We start from the raw sequence: 24,924 nt of genomic DNA, 5'->3' as shown, positions 1-24,924 counted from the left end.
TGGGGGCTGCAAGCCTTGGCTGGTCTTGCACTGGCAAGTTCATAAAAGTATGCATTTACTCATTTAATCCATGTACACCCATGGAAGGACTTCAGATTTTATTTGGAATGAGATGGGCACCACTGGAGAGAAAGAGGGATAGGATCTTAACTTATTTCCAAAAGGTCTTTCTGGCACCCCTGTAGAGCTTAAACTTCAGGGAGCAAGGAGAGAAATGAGGGAGGCCATTCAGAGGCTGCCACAGTGATCCAGGTGAGAGATGGCGTGGGCTGAAACAGGGCAGGCACTGTGAGGTGGGGAGATGTGATATGATTCGGAGCCAATAGAGTTTGCAGTAGGATTGGATGTGGGAGTACGAGAAAGAGGAGTCACGGTCTACTCCAAGGTTTTTGGCTTGGGAAACTGGAAGGAAGAAGATGCCATCAGCTGGAATGCGGGAGATTGTGGAGGAGCGGGTTTGCGGGCAGGTCAGGAAGGAGAGGTCAAGAATTCTTTTAGACATGATGACTTCCAGGTGCCATTTATTTATCACCTATGTAGAGATGTCCAGGCTGCAGTTGGATCCTAGCAGAGGATGCAAATGTAGATGTCAATGATGCATAGATGCTCTTTAATGCGAGTGCCTAGATGTGGTCAGTTGGGGTAGGATCTTGGTAGAGAAGAGTCTAAGGACTGAGCCACATCTGGGTGGGTTGCAAGCCTCAAGGACCCTCAGGGGGCTTCAGTGGGAGGTGCCCTAAAGGAGACATTTCAGCTCATGGGGCTCTTTTACTGAGGGGACTTGTATGCTATTTGTAAATGCAGGATAGCTTATACCAATGACCAATGACCCAGGGCAGGTCAGCTGCAAGGAGACATAGGTCTAATGCTTCCTGATCCAAAACAAACAAACAAACAAACAAAATAGAAAGGAAGGAAGAAAGGAAGCAATGAAGGAATAATGATAGAGAAAGAAAGAAGAGAAAGGAAGGAAACAAGATACAGGCAAACCCCTCCTCCGCTCTGGCCTTAGTTACCCCATCAGTGCAATGGAGGTGCAAGTTCTGATAGCATACTCAGGACAATTCCAGGATTCAGCCCCTTGGATTCCAAATGTCCTCCAGCCCAGCCTTTGTGTGTCAGGGTCTTGGCGTCTGCAGGGAGATGGCCAGAGCTGGACTGACAGCACCAGCCATTGCCTTATGCCCATGGCCTCTGTCACCAAGTGCCATGGTAAGTGGAAGTGACGCCTCCCCAGAGATCACGTTAGCTCTGATAATGCTCCAGCAGCCTGCCTACCCATTTGCCCTCAGGCCACCTGGAGGGGCAGGGTGCAGGGCACAGAGAGAAGCCACATGGCCCCATGGCTCTTGGAGCTGTAGGCAGGAAGTCTGGGCCAGAGACGGAGAGAGACGCCTTCCACTTCAGCCCAGCCCCAGCCTGGTGTCCTCACTACTGTCTCCCAGAAGTCTCTGAAAACACCAGGTGGGACTTTCAGGACTTGCTGATTGGCCCTCTGATGGTGTGTATGTGTGTATGGTGTGTGGGGGTGTGCCTCCCTCCATCCCTCTAGTAAACACTTCCAGTGCCCCACCCACCCCCCTCGTCATTCACTGTTTCTGCCAACACAGACCTGACTTACCAGCTTCCTACTGCCAGTACCTGAGACTCTGCTGGAAGCATTTTCTAGCTACAGGAGGATGCTCAGCCCACACACCAGGCAGGCTGGAAATGCTGGGAAGTTAGCACCCTGGGGGCAGCCTTAATGGGTAAATACTCCAGCCTCCCTGCCTGGGAGTGAGACAACAGAGGCATGCTCTATGCAGTCTGCCAGAGGTCCCTAGCAGGACTGAACACCAGGTGCCCGTAGCTGCAACTGCTTCTTAATGTCCCTCTATTGGTTTCCTTCCCTTTCCTGTCCCACTTCCCACTCCTCTATCAGTGCTTCCAGGGATCGCCACCGAAATAAATGACTGGAATTCAAGTCTTAGTTTCAGGTTCTGCTTCTGGAGGAATCTGATATAAACAACCCCAACAAAAGACATCAAATGCAACCAACGATTGAGATCTCTTCTAGTTCTGTTTTGTACACATTTCTGGAACACAAGCTATGTAACAGGATGCATCAGGCTCTGTCCTTGTCCCTGGCAGGGAAGTCACACAGGTAACTGTACTAAACATGGAGGCGGTTATCAGAGATGGCTTTACAGTAGAGTGACATCTGAGGTTTTGAAGGATGAATAGGAGTTCTCCAGGTAGACAAGAGGAAGATGGAAACAGCATATTTAAAAATCTAGAGATGTAAAAAGGCACAAGGTGTCCAGGGAACCACTAGTAGTCGAGTATCTCCGATGTTGCTACAGAATAAAGCATATTTTGGTGGTGGTAAAGTGTTTGTAGGGAGAATGAGGGCAGAATTAGAATGGCAAGAGACGTGGTTAAATAGACAGGCAGAATCTTGTCTGCACTGTTGAAGGTGTTTAGATATTATCTTGGAAAGATTGAATGATTTTAAGAAATCATGGGTTATCTTTTTCTGATTGTGTAAGTATCAAATACTCATTGCAGAAAAGTTGGCAGATAAAGAGAAGCATAAAGAAGAAAATAAAATTACCTCAAATCCAGGGTTAATTAAATCACGTTGATGTGTTGTTGTCTCTCAGAGGAGTTTTAGGCAGAAGAGTAAGGTGATCAGACTTGAGTTTTTGAAAGAGCTCTGACAGCTGGTGAATATCATGTGGCTGGAAAGATACTGGATGTGGGCTGATCAGCTAGGAGGCTGTTGCAGGGAAAGGTGATGGGGATCCTTGATTTGGATGCTGAAGCGGTGTGAATGCTAGGGCTTCACAGGGTGTTTAGACATGCGAGTCTCAGGACCAGTTGATGGGGCATGAGGCAGAGGAGAGGAGAGGAACACGATCACGTGGGAGATTCTGAGTGTCTCCATCCAGAAATTCGTGGAGGGGACAGGGGCTGGGAGTCAGGAGACCTGGCTTCTCATATCAACTTTGTCACTTCCAACCCCTGGGACCCTAGAGAGGTGCCTTGAATCCTCAGAGCCAGTTTCCTGACCTGAAAAATGGAAAGATGATTCCATTCCTGCTTTCCTCATGGGCTTGTCAAGATAGTCCATGGGTGAGAGATTAGCATCCTTGATGGATGGGAATCTGTGGCTCCAGGGTCTCCTCCTGAAACCTATGCTCAATCCTTTCCCTGACCTTCTGCCGCCAATCATCAGCCCCTGAAGGCCAGGGCAGACCCACCACTCCACTAGTTTTTCCTTCCTCTCTTCTCTGCATCCTTCACAGAGGACATTTGTCATGCTGGTCCCTCTTGGTGAAAATGCTCTAAACACCCCCATGCACCACCATTCATTAATCCTCTTTACATACCAATCGATGCCCTAGTATGTTTCTGCTAGGAATACAGTGATGTGGAGGACACGCAAGGTCCCTGTCCTCATGAAGCTCATATGTCACCCAAGAGGAGACATATAATAAACAAACAAATAAATAAATTTGGATAGTGATATAATGAAGGGAATAAAATAGAGTGATGTGATAGAGAGTGGGTTGTATTTTAGATTTGAGTGGTCAGGAAGGGACCATTGAACTGAGATCTGAACAACTCAGGCAGAGGAGGCAGCAAGTAGAAAGGTCCTGGGGTGGGTTTGAGCTTGGAATGTTTAAAGAACAGAAAGGTCAGAGTGCCGGGACTTATCAAAACTCCTACCGATCTTGCTTAAGTGTTGTCACCTCTGCGAAGCCTTCCTGGATCACCAGCCCACCCCTTATTGGCTGATTCAGCACCACCCAATTTCCACACCCCTGTGGTCATAACCAATCCTGACCACGTTGGGTTCTGATAGACTCTTTACACACTGGACTGTTAGGAACTATCTCCATAGCTCCGCTAGCTGGCACTGTTCAGGCATACAGCAGATGATCAGCAGCTGTTTGATGAATGAATAAATTAGTCAATAGATAAACGAGTGAATGAATGAATGAATACCAGGTCCAAATGGCTCACTCCTTTACTTGGTCAAGTGTCACCTTCTCAAATGCTCTGACCAGACTGCAGGCCCACCCTCCCTGCACACAGTGCTCCTCGTTCCCTTTCCACGCTCTCCTTTCCCCGGAGGCACATATCACCTTCTCACATACCAGATAAGGTATTTATTTATTACGTTTCTTGTTTTCTCCTGTTTCCCCCTGACAGGATGTAAACTCCTTCATGTCTTGGATTTTTGAGTAAGTTGTCAACTAATGTACCCTGAGAGCCTAGAACAGTGCCTGGCACATAGCAGGCATGTGTAGGAACAAATGAGTGAAGGAGTGAATGAATGAATGAATTGCAGTTCTCAGCCTCACAGAACAGGGGTCACAATCTCAAATGCCTTGCTGGCCTGCCCATAACAGAGACCTAGGAGTAAGTGCTGGGTAGTGACCTTCCAACCTAGAGCCAGCCAAACAGAACCAGCCCAAAGGCCCGCCAGCATCAGTTTGCCGTCCTCGGTACTGAGCAGAACATTCCCATTTTGTAGTCGGAGAAGTTCTGGCAGGGTAGTTTAAGTGGACCGCCGCGGATGACAGAGCTGGTACGAACCTAGTCATTTGCTCTCCCCAGTGTTTTCCGGAGCCCCCTCTCGGAAGCGACTCAGACCCTAGTTCTGGGAGTCCCGCTCTCTTCCCGTGGTCGGAGGTCAGAGCCTGGTGCCCCCGGGAAAGGGAATGGGCGCCCAGGTCCCGCGCCGCGCCTCCGCCCCTGCCCATCCCCAGCCGCGCTGTCAGTCTCCATTAGCGCTAACAGGCTCCAGACGGAGCGGGCCCAGCGCTGGGTTAATGCAATCGGCGCGTTACCTGGGGCGCAGGCTACATTACCAGACCGGCCCCCGCCCGGCACGGCCAGAACCAGCCAGCGCGCGCCCCGCCGGCCGCCCAGCCCCTGCAACGCTCCTCGGGCCGCGCCCGAGCGCCACGCGGCGGAGCCCAGCTCCAGCCCGCGCCCCACAGCCTGTGGAGGCGAGGCGGGTCCGGGGCAGGCACCCGGGATCCCGTCGCTGCCGGACACGTGAGTGCGCCCTGCGCGCGGGACCGGGCTAGGTGTGCTGGGGAGGCCCAGGCTGAGACGCACAGAGCTAGAGTGCCAGCGAGTCTGAAGTGCAGAGGTGTAAGTGTCCGGGGAGGCTCCTGGGGCTGTTGGAAGTGGCGTGGACCCGAACCGGGGGGAGGGCGCAGCAAGCTGCACCGGGCAGGGTCACTGCCCTCAAACCTCAGCCTCGGCATGTCCAAACCCCGCCGTTTGGGGGCGAGAGGGAGCGGGCGAATGAGGGAAGCGCTGCGGGGTCCCAAGCCAGATCCACAGGGCTGGCAGAGGCGGTCTCCATCTCTAAGTTCCGTCTCAGTCCGGCGCGCCGCTACCTCTGTTTCCAAATTTTTCCGACAGACGCGCGCCCTTTTCTGGGATCCCTGCGTCGGCTCAGCGCGCGTTGACCACTGTGTCCCTGGCGCTCCCGGGAGGTCTCGGGAGGCGCAAGCAGGGCGGAATGGCCCAGTGACCACATCTTTTCCTTTTATCCAAGCAGAGCCTCGGCGTGCTCCCAGTACAGCTGACGTCCCTCTTGCCAGCCGCACCCATGCTTCTGGCGCGGATGAACTCGCAGGTGCAGCCTGAGAACAGCGGGGCGGACCCGGGGCCCGCGCAGCCCCTGCGGGCGCGCAAAACCGCGGACCTGTTAGTGGTGAAAGAGCGCAATGGTGTCCAGTGCCTCCTGGCGTCCCGCGGCGGCGACGAGCAGCCCCGGGAGACCTGGGGCAAGAAAATCGACTTCCTGCTGTCGGTGGTCGGCTTCGCGGTAGACCTGGCCAACGTGTGGCGCTTCCCCTACCTCTGCTACAAGAACGGCGGCGGTGAGCCCCCTATGGGCTGGGGGTGTGGACTTGGGAGGGTACCTGTCTGCAGCAGTGGTGGGGAGAGCAGCTGGGATGCACGCGGGAGGAGAAGAGGAAGCGCATGGCATGTCTGGGGCAAAGGAAGGGACTGGACAGGGCTCACGGGAAAGGATTGGAGTCCGCGGTGGAAGAGGGAAATCAAGGCACGACCTTGGACAGTGATGGATGCACAGGTGGAAGGACCGAATCTGAGGCACCAAGTTGGGTGAGGAACCCTGCCCTTTGATGGGCCACAGGAAGGGAGGTGGAGATTTGGAGAGCTCTTGAAGGGGCACTGTAAGTGCACAACATATGACAACCAGGGGTGGTGACCTTAAATCCAGCACTCTGAGCCTGATAGAGGACTTGAGTTCCCTGAAGGCGTTTGGGAGGGCCTGCACTCTTGGGGACAGAGACTCTGGAACAGAGACACATAAAGGAAAGCTAGTGTTGGAGAGAACTCCACTCTTAGGTTGGTGGTTGATTTGCTGGAGGGTTCAGAGTACACAGCCTTGGTGGGATGGTGTCAGTAGTGCCAAAAGCTGGCCTGGTCCTTGAAGCAGGAGGCCTGGGTGACTGGGATGAAGCCTCCATCTCCTGGGGTCCTGGAGGCATTGCAGGGTGGAATGGGAGGGGGGCCTGGAGAAGACTCCAGTGGAGTAGCCAGGCTCTCTCCCCTTCCCTCTGCCGGGTGACAGAGTACGCACCTGCCTAGGCTGAGAGCTTAGAGATCAACTACAGCCCAGTCAGGGGGCAGAGCCCTGGGGGGAGCAGGCTAGGGGGAAGGATATGGGGTCCTAAGGCTCTAGCTCCTTCCTGAGGGCCTTTTCTGCTGGAGTGTCCAAACCATCCTAATCCTGCCCCTTTGCTTGGATGAGCTCAGGGGTGCCCTGCAGAGAGCAGGGAAAACGACCCAGAGGACGAAGTTAGAGAAAGGGGGCCCAGCTCTGGAAACCTCTCTCTATCCACTGGGCCATTCTGCCTGGCAGTAGCTCTGGCCCAGGACTCCAGGGGCTCAGAGGGAGGCAGGACGAGGGTTTGGAGCTGGGTAAAGGGAAAGCTCATGACCTTATCGCATAGGGTCTTGGACCCAGCTGCTTCCTTCAGTGTGTACTCTGGACACTTGCTTTGGGTGAGAAATGGGAAGCAGATGACCCAGAGGTGAAACTTTTCCACATTGGGCTGCTGCAGCTTCTCGAGAGTTTCTGGTCAGGTTTAAGCATTCTGACCCTTTGGACCCAAGGAGGGAGGACATGCAGATTCTCTGTATTTTTAGCAGGCAGGGAGATGATGAATGAAAGACAGACTGAGAGACCCTAGGACACACCATCCAGCATGTCCTTGGTGACCGTCTGAGACTGCGTGTCCCTAGACAGAGGAAGGCTCTATCGTTAATCAGCAATATTGATCGGTTCCTCCCGGCATGAGGCACGGTACTAGGCTCTGTGGGGGTCGCCTAGATGTATTAACTATGATGTCTGCTTGCCAGGAGATTTAGCCACCTAAGGGCTTCATTGTCACACTGCTACACATGATTTCCATTGTTATAAGTGTTCATTTAAACTAAAAGCACCCCAGATGGCCAGTTGGACATATCAGCTAGATGGATGTTCTGCAGCTTTCACTGACACTGTATTTTCGCTTGGCGGTTGTCACCAGCACAGACAGAGAGCGCCTGCTGTATGCAAGGTGACGTACCAGGTGCCTAGGGCACAAAATGGACCAAATTTGTCACAGGTTCCAATTTTTAGATGAAGTCGGCTGGAAGCTTGCTAGCCCTGCACGTCACCCATCCCCAGTTGTTTGGTCATTTGTCTCTTTGCAGCTCTGTGTCCCATACAGGCCTGGGCACATTGAGGGCACAGGCTATGGCTTTTTCATCCCTGTATTTCTAATGCTCAAGATAAGACCTAGATCCTAGGAATGTGGTAGAAGGTGTCCAACAAACTTCCATTGAATGAATAAATTAATGAAGTGGTCCAAGCCCTCAAAGACCTAATACCTATCCAGAAACATCAGGACGCCCTTGCAGTAACTAACCCAGTGAGGCAGCATGCGCTGGTTGGGGGTGCGGCTGGCAGCCTAGAAGTTAGGAGCTTTGTCTGTGGCATCCTGGATTCTAACTTCTAGCTGTGTGACTTTGAGCCACTCTCCAAGCCTCAGTTTCCTTGTCTGTCAAACGGAAATACAGTCAGGCACCACATTACGATGTTTCGGTCAATGACGGACCATGTATACGATGGTGGTCCCACGAGACTGGTAGCAAAAGGCTTAGGTGTGTAGTAGGCCGCACCGTCTAGGTTTGTGTAGGTACACTCTATGATGTTCACACAGTGACAAAACCCCCTAATGACACATTTCTCAGAACGCGTCCTGTTGTTAAGGGATGCATGACTGTAATGGTGTTCAGCTCGGAGGGATAGTGTGAGGACTCAGAGCGATAATGCCTGTGAAGAACCTGGCGTGGAGTATGGCCTTAGTATAGGTAGCAGCTGTTTCTTATTACCTTCTTCATGATAAGGTGTGAAATGGATGTGAGAGTGACAAGTGCTCTCAAGGCCTTGGAGGGGCTGCTTAGGAAAGACGCAGAGGAGGTGGGCTGTGGTTGGAGCTCAGCTCCTTGGGATGGGAGAGGCGTGGACAAGAATCGTGAGGGGAGGAGGTATTCTAGTTGGGCAAGAATGCATATGGATTATCTCAGAGACTAGGAGTGCAGGCTGGCTGAAGGGCAAGCTGGGAGAGATAAGGGTGGAGAGGCATGTTGGGGCTGGGCCGTGGAGACCTTGAATGCCAGGCTACTGGGTGGGGATGTTATACCAGTGAATTTCCATTCCTGGCTGGGATGTCCGTGGTCGGCCCAACGGAGAAGAGCAGCCCCCATCTCAGAGTCTGAGGCAACTCCTTGTATAACTTATGCCTCGCCTCTCTGGGGATGCTCAGCTGGCCCTTCTGGGCTTTGTCTCTGCTGAAACCTCCTGGCTGCTTGCTTCTTGTGGACCAATTCTCATCCAGTAATTCTGAAGTCAGCCACCGAGATGGGCAAGCAGGCTGGCAGTTGCAAGGTATCCTGTAAGGGTAGAAGCAGCCAAAAGACGTGAGTTTGAATCCCAGCTGATCTCTGATCCCACGTTCCCTGCTACAGCTGGTGGGGAGCTCAGATGACCCCCAAGATCCATCCCTCTGCAATGCCCTGGCTCAGCATTGCACCCAAGCCAAGACTCACCCATCCTGCTGTTTAACAGCCTGTATGCATTTCTGGTGCCAGTGTTAACACGATAACCTCCAAGTCCAGCTGTTCATGCTGGCCCAGACTGGAGGATGTTTTGAAATGATAAAGGTGCCAATCATTCAGGCCCCAGGCTAATATTTTCTGAATGAACTACTGGGAAAGATCAGCCTGTCTGAACATCTTCCTGTAGGCTAGCTGCTGGGATTCGTGGGTGCAGGAGGCTTCCGGTGGGGAAAGCCACTCTCGGAAATTCCAGGCCTTTGTTCACAACCTTCTCAACAAGGGAAGCGGTGCCTGGCAGGGGGGCTATTTCCAGGCTTCTGGATTCTCCCTCTGCACCTGTTGATATGGAGCCTGGCCTGTGCTGGTCCCTGGGGAGGATTGTGCAGATCAACTGGGTCCCAATGTCTGCCTCCCTGCCAGGGCAAAGGCCACCGTGAATTATCCTTTGCAAATGGCTGCTTCTGTTTGAGACCTGTCCTTCTGACAGCTCTGAGCTGTCAGAGACATAGCCTTTAGGTTCAGGCAGACCCGGGTTTGAATCTGAGCCTGATATTTCCAGGAAATGTGGCCTTGGACAAGTCACTCTCTGGTCCTCAGTTTCCTTGTGCAGAAAAGGAGAATAACTGCACCTTCCTGTGGGGTGATAAGACGTTAGAGATAAGATGTGCACAGTACCCCAGTATCTGGCACATAGAAGGAGCTCATAAATGGAATTGTTACTATTATTGTGATTGTTCAATGATTTTTAACTATGGGATAGATCCAGCAAGTAGGGCGGGGTCCTAGTTTTGGAGGGAGCAGAATTGATTCTAAGAGGACATTGATGAAGGGAAATAAGGCTGGAAAGTCGTCACGCTTGGGCCTGGGGCATCAAGAATCAAGAGCTGGGCTTTGCTCCACAGTCTGATAGTCTAACTTGTCTCACTGTAGTCTCCTCATCCGGAAAATGAGGATTAACATTCCTGCATGGCGTTCCAGGAGAGATGTGGTTCTGGGTCCCAAATGGGGTTCCCCCCTTCCTCAAGTAAGCTCAGGATCTCAGGTACCCACAGCCATTTGGGAACCCTCTTGGCCAAAATATCTTGGGTTCTTGAGGCCAGGTATGAGGTGGTGGCTGGTACAGAGGGCAGGAGTTTGCAAACTCGGTGCCTTCTCATCTGGCCTGGCTGTAGGGGGCTGTCTAAACCCCATTGGCAAGACTGACACTGATTGTTCAGCTCAGATGCACATGAGCCAGCTGGCTGGTATGGGCCTCCGGCTGACAAGTTTGCAGGAATGAGGTGCTCACTGGGGGCTGGAGCTGAGACCTTCATCTGGGGTCACCAGCATGATTTGGCCTATCGGTCTGAGCTGGCCAAAAAGATCTAGGGGGGCTGTTTCCAACAAAATGGGGTTTCATAGGGATAAATGTTACATTCTGCCCTGCGGTCCAAACCCAACTGCCTAAGTAAGGATTAGGCCACAGCAGGAGTGGAGAAAGGCCCTAGGGCTTTCATTAGCTGCATCTGCCATGTGAGTCACTGCTGGGATCCATTTATTTAACTAAAAAACATTTACTGAATGCCCATCATATGCCAGGAATATAGAGATGAGCACAAGTCAGTCCCTGCCTTTAAGAGGCTCATAGTCTATTGTAGCTATCGTAAAAGTTAATGTCATTTTGGATTCTAGTACTGGAGTCTTATATCTGAAATGAGGGAGGTGAGGTCCGACTTTGTTTTTCGTGGATCCTATCTCCCTTCATAATGTAGTTCTGAGCATCCCAAACACCCTCTAATTTGTTCCTCTTAAAGAGACCAGGAGGGAGGAGTGGGAAACCAGAACCTTCAAGGAGCTATATGGGAAGCCCAGTTTTATTAATAAAAATCAAGTCCAGACCCTACAAAATTGAGAGAAGAAGGATTATCACATGAGGAGGGGTGACCCCAGTGCTAATTTCCCTGAATTCCACCCCCATCGCCCTCCTTAGAGGAGTGGAGTTTAATCTATCAGGGAGTGGGCATGTTTTCTCCCTGGTGCTGGTCCCTGGCCTCAGAGCCAAGGTCCAGAGGTCAGCTGGCAGGACCCAAAGGGAAGGTGAGGGAGCGACCCCTTGTGGGGCCAAAAAAGCCGCTCTCACCATTTCATGTAGAATCCCCTCTTGGAGCAGCAGGACGTACACAGGGTACAGATGCTCTTGGCTGGACTCGGTAAAGTGCAGGGGGCAGAGTGAAGAGGTGCAAGACCACACTTGGGCTGAGGTTGCAGGGACCCTCAGGCCAATGGGCAGGGGTCCACAGTGGTCATTGAGGCCCCAAGGAGAAGATCAGTCTTGGGGAGGAGCAGACATGAGTTGGCACCACATGGCTCAGCTACCCTACCCCGGGCAGAGAGTCTCTGTGGGTTGACAAACTTGAATGATCTGGGCTTGGTTTATCATAGGAACTGGATGGTCTCCCTAAAGAAGTGGCCACGGGGAGCCAGCTGTTTAACTGGCAAAGACCTGGAGGCAGACCCTATGTCTGACACATAGAGCACAAAGAATTGCTTTGGAAAAGATGAATTTGTTTTGCTCTTCATGGCTCTGAAGGACAGAAGGAAGGCAGTAGGTGAAGGCTGCAGTGGGAGGGATTTAGGGGAAGGGGAGCGCTGGCCAGAAGGCGAGGTGGGGCTCCCAGGTTCAGCAAAGCCTCAGCTGACCAAGGGAACTCTGAATCTGGGATGGCCTTCCCGACTTGTCCTGAGTTGAGGTGAGGGGACCGAGACTACATGCCGCAACGGTGATCCGTCCTTGGATGCTGACTGCCCTGGGAAGGGGCTGTGGCTGTGGGCGAGGTGGCTCTCTTCAGGTGAGGCAACTCCCAAAGGCTGATGGCTGAGGCTTGAGCAGTCCCAGCATTTGGAGAACAAGTCTTTCGTTCCTGAAGGGGATCTGGGCAACACTGCGGGATCCCTTTTGGTCATGGGGTTGGCGGTGCCTGGGGGAATTCATGGCCCTGCACTTGCTTGTGGTCAGCAGTCTTGTTTGGTCACAAGGAGGAGTAGCCAGCCTCACTTGGGACAGGGACATGAGTTACCCAAGGGACTGCCTCAAAGTCCTCCGTGCTGGCGAGCCTCCAGCAGGCGTTCATGGCTGAGCTCTGCGAAGGACCTGGTCACCTTCAACCACACTGTCGGTCCTCGGCTTCTCTGTATGCCCTTGAGATGTTTGCGGAGGAGGGACAAATCCGGCTACTCTAGGTGTTGACCAAGGGTTTCTTTGGACTCTGGTGAAAGCTGCGGGCAGTGACAACCTGTAACTGAGTTGTGGGCACCAGGGGAACAGTTCTGTGGGTTTTCACTACTTCTTTTTTTTTGTGAGGAAGATCAGCCCTGAGCTAACATCCATGCCAATCCTCCTCTTTTTGCGGAGGAAGACCGGCCCTGAGCTAACATCTATTGCCCATCCTCCTCCTTCCCCCCACCCCTTTCTCCCCAAGGCCCCAGTAGATAGTTGTATGTCATAGTTGCACATCCTTCTAGTTGCTGTATGTGGGACGCGGCCTCAGCATGGCCAGAGAAGCGGTGCGTGCGTGTGCGCCTGGGCTGGGAACCCGGGCCACCAGTAGTGGAATGCGCGCACTTAACTGCTAAGCCACGGGGCTGGCCCTTCACTTCTTAATCTATCAGGGTGTGGCCAGATTTCACTTGGAGGAATCCTGTCCTCAACAGACTGGGAAGCTGGTCCAGCTCTGTCTCAGGGACCCTCCCCTCCTTCCTGCAGCCCCTCCCTGATCACACTCCCTCCATTTCCCCCCACTTCTCCCCTGGGCCCGGGCCATAGCACCTCTTGCTGACCCCCTCCCACAGGCCTTCCCTCCCCTTTCCTGGGGTCCTCCTCATCTGCCCCGGGTTTGCTCCAGCACACCCCACTCTGAACTTAGCGACCACTGGGCTTCCTTTCCTGAGAACTTGGCATTTGCATGGAGAATTCCAGAAGCCCTCTGTGACCAGTAGGGTTCCTCTGTAATGGTGGGGTATCAGGCAGTGTGTGTTGGGCCAGAGGTGATGGGATGCTCTCCTTACTAAATTAATCCAAAGGCTGCTGGTCGGAGTCCCTTTCACAGTTGACAATTCTTTTCCTCGTGTGTTTGTGTGAGTGTGTCGATGTGCAGGAGTATGCATGTACCTTTGCATGAATATGTTTAGGTGTGCATTTGTGTACATGTACATGTGCTAGAGACTCCCAGGAGCTGAGACCCTTGGGAGGTATGCCCTGCCTGCGTTTCTCTAGGTCTGCCCCTGTCAGCCCAGCACCTGCATGGCCAGAGCATTCCAGAGCCAGGATTCTGGGCGTGTGGCCCCTGAGGGTCTCAGATCTCAGGCTCTCTGTGAGTTGGTTGCAGCTGGCACCACCACACAGAGTGATGCAGCAGGGCTGTGGGAATGTGGCACTTATGGGCCTTGCAGGGCAGTAACTTCTAGGAAGTTTGCAATCCAGCCTCGGTTTCCCAGGAGCTGCTCCGGCGCTGTTTGTAAGAGGCATCCTCAGCTGACCTGTCACCCCTGAAACGCCTGTCTGACTCTTCAGCTCTGCCCTGGCTTCCTCCAGATCTTTCTGCAAGGAGACGTGGGCCGGCTTACTGGTCGATGCCCTCTTTGAGAAGAAGGCACTGGCCACTGGGCAGCTCTCTGGTTTCATTCATGCTCAGCCGTTGCATCATTCTTGCGTGTTCTTGGTCTGTTTCCACCCGAAGCTTTGGCTGGCCCACATCAAATGCAGTCATAGAGAAGAGCCTCGGGCTTGTGCAGACCCATCATCTTCCCGCCTCTCCTGTTGCTGGGACTCCCAGCCAGCACAGGCGGAGATGAATCTCAGACTGGGCAATGTACCTACCTGTTGGCGCTGCCACCCAGAGGTTTAGATTGAGGAAACTGGCCAACAGGAGACGCCTGGTTAGTTGGCTGATGTGGCTTTTCCTCTTCGTCGTAGAAAAGAGCATTGAGTTGCCAGTGGCAAACCACAGTGCCAAGATCTGAGCCCTGACTCCTGTCTTTTTCCTTCTCCCGGTGTCTTGGGCCACTTACTTCAGTCTCCAGGCCTATTAAACAGTTTCATACATCTGTTTCCCTTCCTCTCTGGCTCCAGGCCCCCAAGGGGAGTAGCCAGTGGCTACAAGGCAGAGTGGGGCTCAGACAGATCCGGGTTTGAAGCCAAGCTGCATCCTTACTAGTTTAGACAAGCAACTTGACCTTTCTAAGCCTCGATTTCCTCATCTGTTAAATGGGGTTAGTGGAAATTATCTCACAGAGATGGTTTTTAAGTGAATAATTATGGAAGAACTTAGTGGGTGGCTTGGCATATAACAGATGCTCAATAGATGATACTTATTATTTTCACCAACATCATCACCATCATCACCTACCCTCGTCACCAGCATCACTACCATCATCACCACCACCTAACTGCATCAGCATCACCAGCATCAGCACCATCACTGCCACCATTACTATCAGCAATGTGAACTGACGTGGGGTGAGGTGCCAGATCAACCCTCTCTGTGTGGGAGAGAGACAAGCGTGGAGATTGAAAGCAAGAAATAAGGATGGAAAGACAGAGGTTGGCGTGTGGCTGTTTCAAAGAAGTCCAGCCTGGACTTCTGGAGCAGGGGCTGGAGCATCGGGCCAGCCTATGACCAACAGACTAGGTAGCTCATCTGGCCCCACATCCCTAATTTCAGAACCCGCCCCCCAGACTCTATTCAGACTCACGACCTTCATCTAGGCTGGAATGTTCTGGAATCTGCAGAACACATTGGGAATGGCTCTGAAGCTCTGGAGCCAGGCAGACCTGGGCCCAAATCTCAGAACCGTCACCAGCTGAGTGAGCTTGGTCGAGTCACTTAATTTCTCCAAGCCACAGTTTCTTCCTCTAAAAAATGGATATAGCACTTGCTACCTCAGACGGTTTCTGGGTAGGGTAAATGGGCTCACAGATGTCCAGCACCCTGCTTGATCCATAGGAGGTACTCACTTCAGAAGTTTCTTCCCTACTGCCCACCTGCTGGTCCGTCTCCTGCCGCAGAAGGGACTGGGTCTCAGAGCACTGGGGCCAACACTTTGTGCTTTGTCCCTAAGAGCCCTGGGCTTCCTAAGAGAAGCCCTGGGGAGAGAGTGGAGACTGACAGTCTGAGCAGCTGGGTGAGTTTGACTCCGGGTGTCACGTGACTGCCACAGCTCTCTGCTAGCTTGGGGCCTCAGTTTCCACATCTGTAAAACAGAGGTAGTGATCATCTTTGCATTTTAGGATTGTTGTGAGGATTGAACGAAACATTGGATGGAAAGTGCTGGAACACGGTAGGGGATATTATATTCCTAATGTTACCATCGTTAAATATTCCCCGGTTTCTGCACTTTGCTTTGGTGGGCGGGTCAGAGAGTGTTTGGTTTCCAGGGTGACGGCATCTCCCCAAAGGCCAATGGCAGGCGGTGGATTTGGCCTGGCCACCTCCAGCTGCGCCAGGAAGAGGACTTGGCATTTTGCTCTGGTCACGCTTGCAGCCTGGGCTGACGTGGCTTGTATCTCAGTGAGTCACCTCGCAGTGTCAGAGCCCTCTGAGCTCACCCTGGGTTGCCGGGCATACTGAGAATTGTCTCTGCAACTCAGGCGAGTCCCATTCCACCGGGAAGTCACCCAGGGATTAGTTTCTGCCCATTGCCAAGCCCCCACGCCCCAACGTTCTGCGATGCTCTGGGTGGCATCTTCCCTGGTCAGAGACTTGAGCCTCTGGCCTCTTTGCTCCCTTCAGCTGCCTGTAACAGGATGAGCCCAACAGGTTGGAAGACCTGAATGAGAATCCTGCTTCTGTTACTTACCAGCAGCACAGACAGGACCAGTTCAACTCCCTTGTCTGCCCTCAGTTTCCCCCGGAGGGACAGTAGGACCCTGTCTGATTCTGTCTGTGAGCTGTTGTGAGACTGAGAAGAATCTAGTGGGATCATGTTTGGGAAAGCCCCATGTGACCTTAAAATGATGGAGCTATGAGCAAAATTAGAAACCTAGTATATGTGACTTTGGGCAGTCTCTCTCTCTGGTCTCAATTTTCTTCCCTATAAAAGGAAGGATTTGGGGCAGTTAGCGTTCCCCAGAGTGATGATTCATGAAAGAAAAGGTTCTGTGTTTAAATGAATTTGGTAAAAACTGCACCTGTCATTCTCCTCCTGGTGCTTCACAGTGTGTGCTTGTGTCTTGAACGCTGGGAGAAGCCTGCAAGAAACAAGCCTATTTAGCTTTGATTAACCCAGATTTTACTAATTTGACCACAGAACCTCATTATTATGATTATGAGTATTACTACTACTACAACTATTATGATTATTTGTATTATTTGCTCTGCATAACTGTATTTACCTACCACAAAACACCCCTTGAGAAATGGCCAGGTGAGCAGGTGAATGAGGACCCTCCGGCTCTGGGAGACATTGATCCAAGCCTTCTGAGAGGCAGGCTCAAGGCTGGGCAGGGGTCTAGAGGGTCACGCTCTGCCTCTGTGTCCTCCAGGTGCCTTCCTGATCCCGTACACCTTGTTCCTCATCATCGCTGGGATGCCCTTGTTCTACATGGAGCTGGCTCTGGGCCAGTACAACCGGGAGGGGGCAGCCACGGTGTGGAAGATCTGCCCATTCTTCAAAGGTAAAGAATGGGTCTGGGGGAGACAAAGGTTGTCCAAAAAGACCCTGGAGAATCTGCTTCGGAGGTGGGATCTGAGGTAGAACAACTCTCTTGTGGGCTTCACAGGTATTGGCAAGGTCAAGTGCATCCACCATTCAAAGTTACATGGACATTTAGTGTGTGTGAGGAATAGCTTTGGCTTGGAAAGTCTGGAAACCTGAGTTCCACTCCAGGCTCTACACCTGAGTGACCAGAGGGAGGCTGTTTCCTATATGGGAAATACTCATAGAAGTTATCAGAAGTACCCAGCACACATACCACTACTCTCCTCTCTTGTTCCCATGGCAGACATGATAAATTTATCACAGACGTTTTGGGGCTCAGCCAGAAAGCTGCCTCACAGTCCTTAATATAACAGGCACAAGTAATTGATCACAGCTGGGATATAAGAGGAAGCCTGCTTGCATTCAGGACTTAGAGCACATGTGGATAAAGTGGCCATAGCAAGTGCCATCTCTTGTTGTATAATGCCCTATACAACTATGAGAAGGGCCTGGAGAAAGAATTAGTGTCTCTCAAACACTGGTTAGAGACCTAAGCCGAGATGGCATTGAAGGCCAGTGTGACTCCTGTGAGCCTCTTCTCAGCTGGCACATGTCTCCTGAGGACCTCCTATGTACTCAGTCCTATAATAGATACAGGCTTGTACAAGAGTCTTATAAGACATGTGTATTAGTTAGGATTTTTTTTGTTTAATTTCCAGAAATCCCACTCAAAGTGGCTTTAATATAAAAGAAAAATTTGTTGGCTTATGATACAGTGACATGTAGCAGTTTCAGTCTAACTTCAGGTACAGGTTGATCCAGGTGCTTGAATAATGTTATCTGGAATCTCTCTTGATCTCTCCATCTCAAGTCTGTTTTCTTTAGCATTAACATAGGTCACAGGCATATTCTCCTTAGGTGTTAGCAAAGCTAGCCACCAGCAACAACGAGATTAAATCCTACCAAGTCTAACAATGATAAAACAAAACAAAACACTTTATATCATCATAGCTTCATTAAAGGTCCCAGAGAAGACTCTCATTGGTTTGACTTGGGTCATATGCTCATCTATCAACCAATCACTGTGGCTATGAAGAAACAGAACTCTGATTGGCCAGGCCTGAGTCATGTGCCTACAGCTAGATCAAGGAAGTGGGGGATTAGCCTCATCCAGACCTCACATGCTATGAATGCTTAAGGCAATGCCGGGTAGGGAAAAAGATACGTCTACTATAGGCAAAAGCCATAGAACTAGCCCTAAAGGAGCTTCTGATAACATTCAGGAAGGTGAGATTGGCACACACAAAGCAGGCGGTTAAAAACAGGGCCCAGAGAACACACAGGACTGAAGGTCTGATCAGGGCGTGCTTGTTTGGGGTTCCCCAGAAGCAGGTCCTGAGACGAGGTTTTCAGCATCAGGAGTTGTTTTGGGAGGCAATCCTGGGAAGTACCAGTAGGGGATAGGGAAGAGGAGGCAGCCAATGAGCCAGGTCTGCCATGGGCAAGGGGCCCAGTCCCACTGGGAGAGAACGTTAACAGGCCTTGGTGTTATCCTGCCCAAGGGGCAAGGAGCTGGGACACTTATGTTCCAGTGGCTGACCCGGCTGCTCCCTGGGGGCGTTAAGGTCCTGGCACATCTGGCGTGTCCGATGAGTGGGCAGAGGGGGCTCCAGTGGCAAGAGGAAGCCCTCAGGCAAAGGGATGGTGGGTGCCTAGGGGACACAGGTGGGGCTCTGACAATCTGCTATAGAAAAAGAGAGGCATAGGGGTCGGGTAGTGCAGTGGTTAGAGCCAACTCCCAGGGAGAGGTGGCTCTGGGGTGGGCCTGGGGAAGCCCCTGCCTGACCCCCTCTGCCCCCACCCAGGAGTCGGCTACGCTGTGATCCTCATCGCCCTCTACGTGGGCTTCTACTACAATGTCATCATCGCCTGGTCGCTTTACTACCTCTTCTCCTCCTTCACCCTCTCCCTGCCCTGGACCGACTGTGGCCATGCCTGGAACAGCCCCAACTGCACCGACCCCAAGCTCCTCAACAGCTCCGTTCTGGGCAACCACACCAAGTACTCCAAGTACAAGTTCACGCCGGCAGCGGAGTTTTACGAGTAAGTCATCGACCCCTCGTCCCGTTCACGTGGGCACACTGAGACCTGTGCTGGGCGGGACCTGAGCCAACGCTGAGGGAAACCGGAGAGCAGGTGGACACGCCAGTCATCGTTTGTCATGTGTGCCGAGCAGCCGCCACAGGCCCGACCCTGGCTGGGAGCTGAGCATACAGCTGTGGACGAGGCAGCTGGAGGACCTTGGGTTCTGGCGCAGGGGTGCGGGGGTCGGGAGACAATATGCTAGTAAACAGCTAAGGAAGCAGGAACGTTTTAGAGAGTGGACGTGCCCTTCAGGAAAAGAGATATGTTTTAGGGAGTGTAGGTGCTCTCAAGGAAGAACAACCAGGTATGCAGTAGAAAGTGATTGTTGGGGGGAAAAGGAACTTGAGCTTAGGTGGTCAGGGAGGGCTTCTCTGAGGAGGTGTCTGTCATAAGAGCAGATGAAGTCAGCTAGGGGAACATCTAGGGTGATGGAGCTGCAGCTTGAACCCAAGTCGATCTGATCCTGAAGCTGTCATTGGCCCAGCCCACGTTGCTGTCTCTCTGGGCCTTCCACGGGGGAAAGCAGCCAGAGCTTATGAGTGAAATTCAAGAAGTGGGAGGCAGGCCAGCTATGTGCAGCCCAGGGAAATTTTTCCGACCGTGTGTGCATGAGAGGCACTGACTGGTGGTAGAAGACAGAACATATTTTTAAAAAGACACTTTTTAGGTCGGAATCATTTTAGATAGAAAAAAGTTGCACAAGTAGTCCATAGAGCTCCTGTATGCCCTTCATACAGCTTCCCCTCATGTTGACACCTTATATAGCCACAGGACAATGACTGAAATCAGAAAATTAATGCTGATATACTATTAACTAACCTACTAAAGACTTTTATTAAATTCGCCAGTTTTCCCACTAATATCCTTTTCTGGTCCAGGATTCAGCCTAGAGTCCTGTGTTGCATTTAGTTATCATGTCTCCTTGGTCACCTCCAATCTGTGAGAGTTCTTTGGTCTTTTCTTGAATGTCATGCCCTGATTTGAAGAGGACTGGTCAGTTAACCTGTAAAATAGCCCTCACTGTGGGTTGGTTTGTTGTTCTCTCTTGATTACACTGAGGTCAGGCATTTTTGGCAGGAATACCCTAGAGACGATGTTGTGGCCTTCTCAGTGCATCATTTTGGGGGTACATGTTGCCAGTCTGTCTTATTACTGGGGATGTTAACCTTGATCGTGTGTCTAAGGTGGTATCTGTCAGCTTCCTCCTGTGCAGAGGATGCATTATTCCCTTTGTAACTAATCCGTGTCTCCTGGGAGCTACTTTGAGTTTACGTAAATACCTTGTTTCTCATCATACTCGTGCCCACAATTCTTAGCATCTTTTAGTGATTCCTGCAAGCCAGGATTATTACTGTAGTGTTTGTCTAGTTGTGATTTTCTATTCCCCTCATTCCCTCTGGACTAATCAACTGGAATTCTTCTATAAGGAAGACTTGTCCCATTTTCTTTATTCCATCATTCATTCATTCACTGACTCATTCATTCATTTATATCAGTATGGGTTCATGGATATCTATTTTATTTGTGGTTTTAATCCATAACCATCATTATTTTTTGTTGCTCCCTTGAATCCTCTCAGTCTCTACTCCAACCTTTTATGTCCTTGAAGTGGGTGACGGTCAACTTCTTTTCAGCCACCTAATTCAAAATATTTGCATGGTGGTCTTTTCAGAAGGTAGCATCTACTGTCTTTATTCCTCAGAGGAGTCCCATTTTGGCAATCCCAACACAAGCATTAGCAGATAAATGGAAAGTCTGTGTTATAAGCTGTGGGGTGGGACAGGTAAATCCCACTCAAACCCCACCCTCAAAGTACACCCGGTCTAGAGTAGGGATTAACAGACATTTCTGTATAAGACCAGATAGGAAATATTTTGGACTTTGCAGGCCATACATCTCCTTTGTATATTCTTCTTTGTCTTATTTTACCATTTAAAAGATAAAAACTATTCTTAGCTCATAGGCCATAAATAAACAGGCCGCAGCTGGATTTGGCCTGGGGGCTGTGGTTGGCTGACTCCTGGTCCAGAGCAGGGCTGCCCAGTAGAACCTCCTGCGGTGATAGAAATGTTCTATATCTGCGCAGCCCAATACAGTCGCCACTCACCACATGTGGTCACTGAGTGGTTGAGATGTGTGGCCAGGGGTTGAATTTTTAATTTTATTGAATTTTCATTAATTTGCCTTTCATTAATTAGGCACATGTGGCCAGTGGCTACCATATTGGGCAGTGTAGGTCTAGAGCATGAGAAAAGAGAAATTCACAAGCAACGAAACTTCAGAGTCAGTATCCTTCAATCCTTTATATTCCCTAAGCCAAAGACCTGGGAATGAGTCCTGGTTATCCAGAGATTGGGGTCCCTTGGGATCACTGCCATCCCTGCCATCTTGGTGCATTGGGGCCAAGGAGATTCGGTTTGGTTAAAAGTGGCCTCTGGTAAGTCTGCTGCCTTTTGGGGCTAAGAATTTGCTAAGGTCCTGGACCTGCATGCCCACCTGCTTCCATCTGTGTTCCCTATGGATTCCAGCAGGCATGTGCAAAATCATGTGTCTTTGGAAACTTTTGGGGAGAGGCCCTATAGTTGTCATCAAATTCTAAATACATTTACAGCCCCCAAAGGTTCTGAAACACGACTGTTCCTTCAAGCGAGCATCTGTTTAAGGAACAGCATCATCCTCATCTTCCTCACTATCACATGGACAGCTAATCGCTTACCACGTGTATCAGGCCAACTTCTTTGTATGTAGTATGTTGATTTAAGCCTCACACCAACCCAGCGAGGCTTCTGTAACTCAGTGCACACACGAGGAGGCTGCAAATATTAGCTTCATTTTGCAGATAAGACAGTAAATCACGGGGCCATGGCCACATGGCTAGTGCTGCGCAGAGCCAAAATTTGGACCCAGGAGCTCGTCCTTGTAGGACCCCAAGAGTGAGTTCCTTCTTACACTTTGTCCTCAAGGAGCCTCACTCTCCTCACCCTACCTCTAGCCGTCTCACCCGCAGTGAAACTCCAGACCCGCAGTCTTAACCTCTGTGTTATGTTGGATTCTAGCCATGATAAATGGCTGTTATTCAGAAATATTGTCATAATCACAACTAACATTTATCTAGCTTAGACTAGATCCCAGCCATTGTTGGCAGAGTGCCTTTTCTATACTATCTTTTAATCCTGATCACTGTGGTCTAAAATGACCCTTATTTTGCAAATGAGGAAGCAGACACAAGCAGTAAGTGACTTGACCAAGGTCATGCAGTTTGGAAGTGGCATTTGGAGCGAGTCTGAACCCAGGCAGTCTGGCTCCAGAGCCCAAGCTCTTTCCCCAGCGATTCTAAACCTTGGCTGCACATCGGAATCACCTGAAGAGCTTTAAAACACTGATGCCTGGACCCTAGGCCCTGAGATTCTGATTTCATTGGTCCAAGCCAGGGCATGAGGGATTTTTATTAACAGCTTCTCCAGTGATGCTAATATCCAGCCAAGGTTGAAAGCCCCTGTTCTTGCCACTGCTCTCTCCTGTGTCAGACAGAACAAGATTCTTGCCGGGGTCAGGCTGACATCTCCATGGTGTCATGTCGTGGAAAATCTAGGGCCTTCTCACTCTTGTAAGGAGCATGGCCTTAGAAATGCCCAGAACCTTTGGTGAGCTGGTGGGTGGAGGTTTTAGGCCTTCCTAGTCTATGAGTGCTGTTTGGACCTGGAGATGGTAAACAAGAGTGGGGCAGAGGGCACTGCTGATAAATGTAATTGGTTCCATGCTTTTCCTTTATCATCTCTTGGTAAAGGAAAAAGCATGATTTTTCTTTTTGCTCTTGGCAACTCTTGTCCTTATAAATTAAAATGGGAAATGATAGCTTTGTCTCTAGTCTAGTTATTGTTTAATTCCTCCTCTGACGTCTTAATGACAGCAGGTCTGCCCCAGCAGAGACACCCAGCTGGAGGGAGAGGTGAGTTGGGTTTTGCGACCCTGGTTACTTTAATTACAGCCCTAAACTTCCTCCAGCTCAGCTGTGGGCGGAAAGTGGCGGAAGAAGATGACATTCTTATGTGCAGGGCTGAAGGGGCTTGGGGGTTGTAGTGGGAACAGAATCCAGGGCTTATATCAGCAGCTTTCTGCTTCACAGAGCCCCCTATTCCTCACCTCCCCTTCTCTCCTCTCCCCTCTTCTCGCCTTTTAAGTGCCCCCTCAAGCTTCATAGATACCATGAGCCAGGCACCAAGCATCTCTTCATATCTGAGTCCCATTTAGTCTCCACAGTTCATGTTGGTAGAAATCATTTCCATTTTACAGATGAGAACGTGGAGGCTTAGGTTTAAGTTAAGTGGCAGAGCCAGGGTCTGAACGTAGGTTCTGACTCAAGGCTCTCACTGCATACGCAGGCCTCTCTCCTGTCTTCTCCATCCTGTCGGAGTCTCCAATGGGGTGTATTCGGGACAGGAGGACAGGGGTCTCTGCAGGTAGATAGGAGCCCTTCTCATGCATCTCTTTCTCCCTGTGAGCTGCTTCTGTGAGCTTCTAAGTCACCAAGTCAGGAGCTGCCTCTGGATTGTTTTTAGTGGCACGTCTAAACGTTTCTGCTTTAAAACCGTCACCCTATCTCAGTCTCAGGACCCAGCGAGTAGGACTCCCAGTGCCAACACTGAAGAGGTTAGGTAGTTTTCTCTTTCCTCAGAGCCTGCTGGCCAATTTTGTTGCCATCTTGTACTCATTTAAGCTGATGGATCGAACATATCATTCAAGGGAACAAATCCTCTCTTCTCCCCAGGCTCTGGGCCTGAAGCCAAACAGCTGGCGGCTAAAAGACACCCTGATGCTCTATAACTTTCTCTGAAAGAGGGCCCCCTTGGTGAACATGTGCCCGTGATAGACCACTTCTACCCTCTGCCTCTTCCTGGGCGGGGCGAGGGAGAGAATTCTCCCCCTACCCCACCTCTAATTCTCTCTGCTTAAATGTCAGTGAGAAGCTCAACCCTCTTGGCCCATAGACTTCGGAAAGTCTGGACCGTGAACTTCACGATGATTCATTTTCATTAAACTGCTGGAAAACTGCAACAAACCCAAGTTACTTGTGCTAACCCCCAAGGCTGAGGCCTGCTGGGGAGTGGAGGCTGGGCTCACATTCCTTTCCTTGGGAATCAGCTCGGGAGTCCAGCCTTTTCACTGATGAAATATCTAGACAACTGTTGCAACCCTGCAAGGGGACTTCACATGCATGAGGGGTCACCTGGGCCCTTAGGCAGCATTCTGGCCCTCAGATTGGACACTAGGGGCACTTTAGCAAATTTCAAGGCAAGCATAGTTGGTTCAGTGCCTTTTTTTCATAATTTTAATAGTCAAGTTGGGCAAATGGTTATTGACACCATGCAACATGTGGCACATAAAGCAATGGGAAGAAGGAGATTTAAGCATCAGATGAGTTCAATACCTGATTCTGGGTCTCTCTCTTTTTAGATATGCCCTCCCCTCCCTTCCGCTCCCCTCCCTTCCCTTTCTTTCCTTCTCTTAGGGCTCGGGAGAAGGGCCTAAGACAGGGCATTATTTCTGAGTTGAGACTAGCAGGGTGAGAAGAAGTTTGCCAGGCAGACAGATTGGACCAGGAAGTGTGTTCTAGGCTGAAGAACAGACAAAGTTGCAAGGCCCAGAGCAATGGCAGCATCATGTGATTGGGGGATGACAAGGGGCTGGCCATCACCGGGAGCCAAAGGTGGGGTACGCTCAGGCAGGGCATGCACTTGGCATGGGACGATGGTGAAAGGCCTTGGATTCTGAAAGGCTTACATTTTTATCCCCTAGGCCAGGATTTCACAACTTGAACACATTTGACGTTTTGGGCTGGATGATTCTATGTTGGGGGGAGGGCCTGTCCTGTGCATTTTGGACTTTTAGCTGCATCCCTGGCCTCTGCCCACTGGATACCAGCAGCCCCCCTTCTCTCCAGAGGTGACAACCAGAAGTGTCTCC

General features: G+C 51.0%; 1 protein-coding gene across 1 annotated transcript in view; it reads left to right on the top strand.

Annotated features, from left to right (window-relative positions):
- Positions 1-1,143: 1,143 nt before the first annotated feature.
- The window catches only part of SLC6A2 (solute carrier family 6 member 2), a 45,862-nt gene continuing 22,081 nt past the window's right edge, over positions 1,144-24,924 (top strand). The window contains exons 1-4 of the mRNA XM_004431610.3: positions 1,144-1,212; positions 5,561-5,888; positions 16,661-16,792; positions 18,681-18,918. Of these exons, the coding sequence (XP_004431667.2) occupies positions 1,144-1,212; positions 5,561-5,888; positions 16,661-16,792; positions 18,681-18,918 (767 nt within the window). The remainder of the gene's footprint in view (positions 1,213-5,560; positions 5,889-16,660; positions 16,793-18,680; positions 18,919-24,924) is intronic.

This window comes from Ceratotherium simum, chromosome 30 (genome assembly GCF_057802395.1).
Source record: "Ceratotherium simum simum isolate JZ-2026a chromosome 30, ASM5780239v1, whole genome shotgun sequence".
Classification (NCBI taxonomy): domain Eukaryota; kingdom Metazoa; phylum Chordata; class Mammalia; order Perissodactyla; family Rhinocerotidae; genus Ceratotherium; species Ceratotherium simum.
This window is presented reverse-complemented; position numbering and strand designations above follow the sequence as displayed.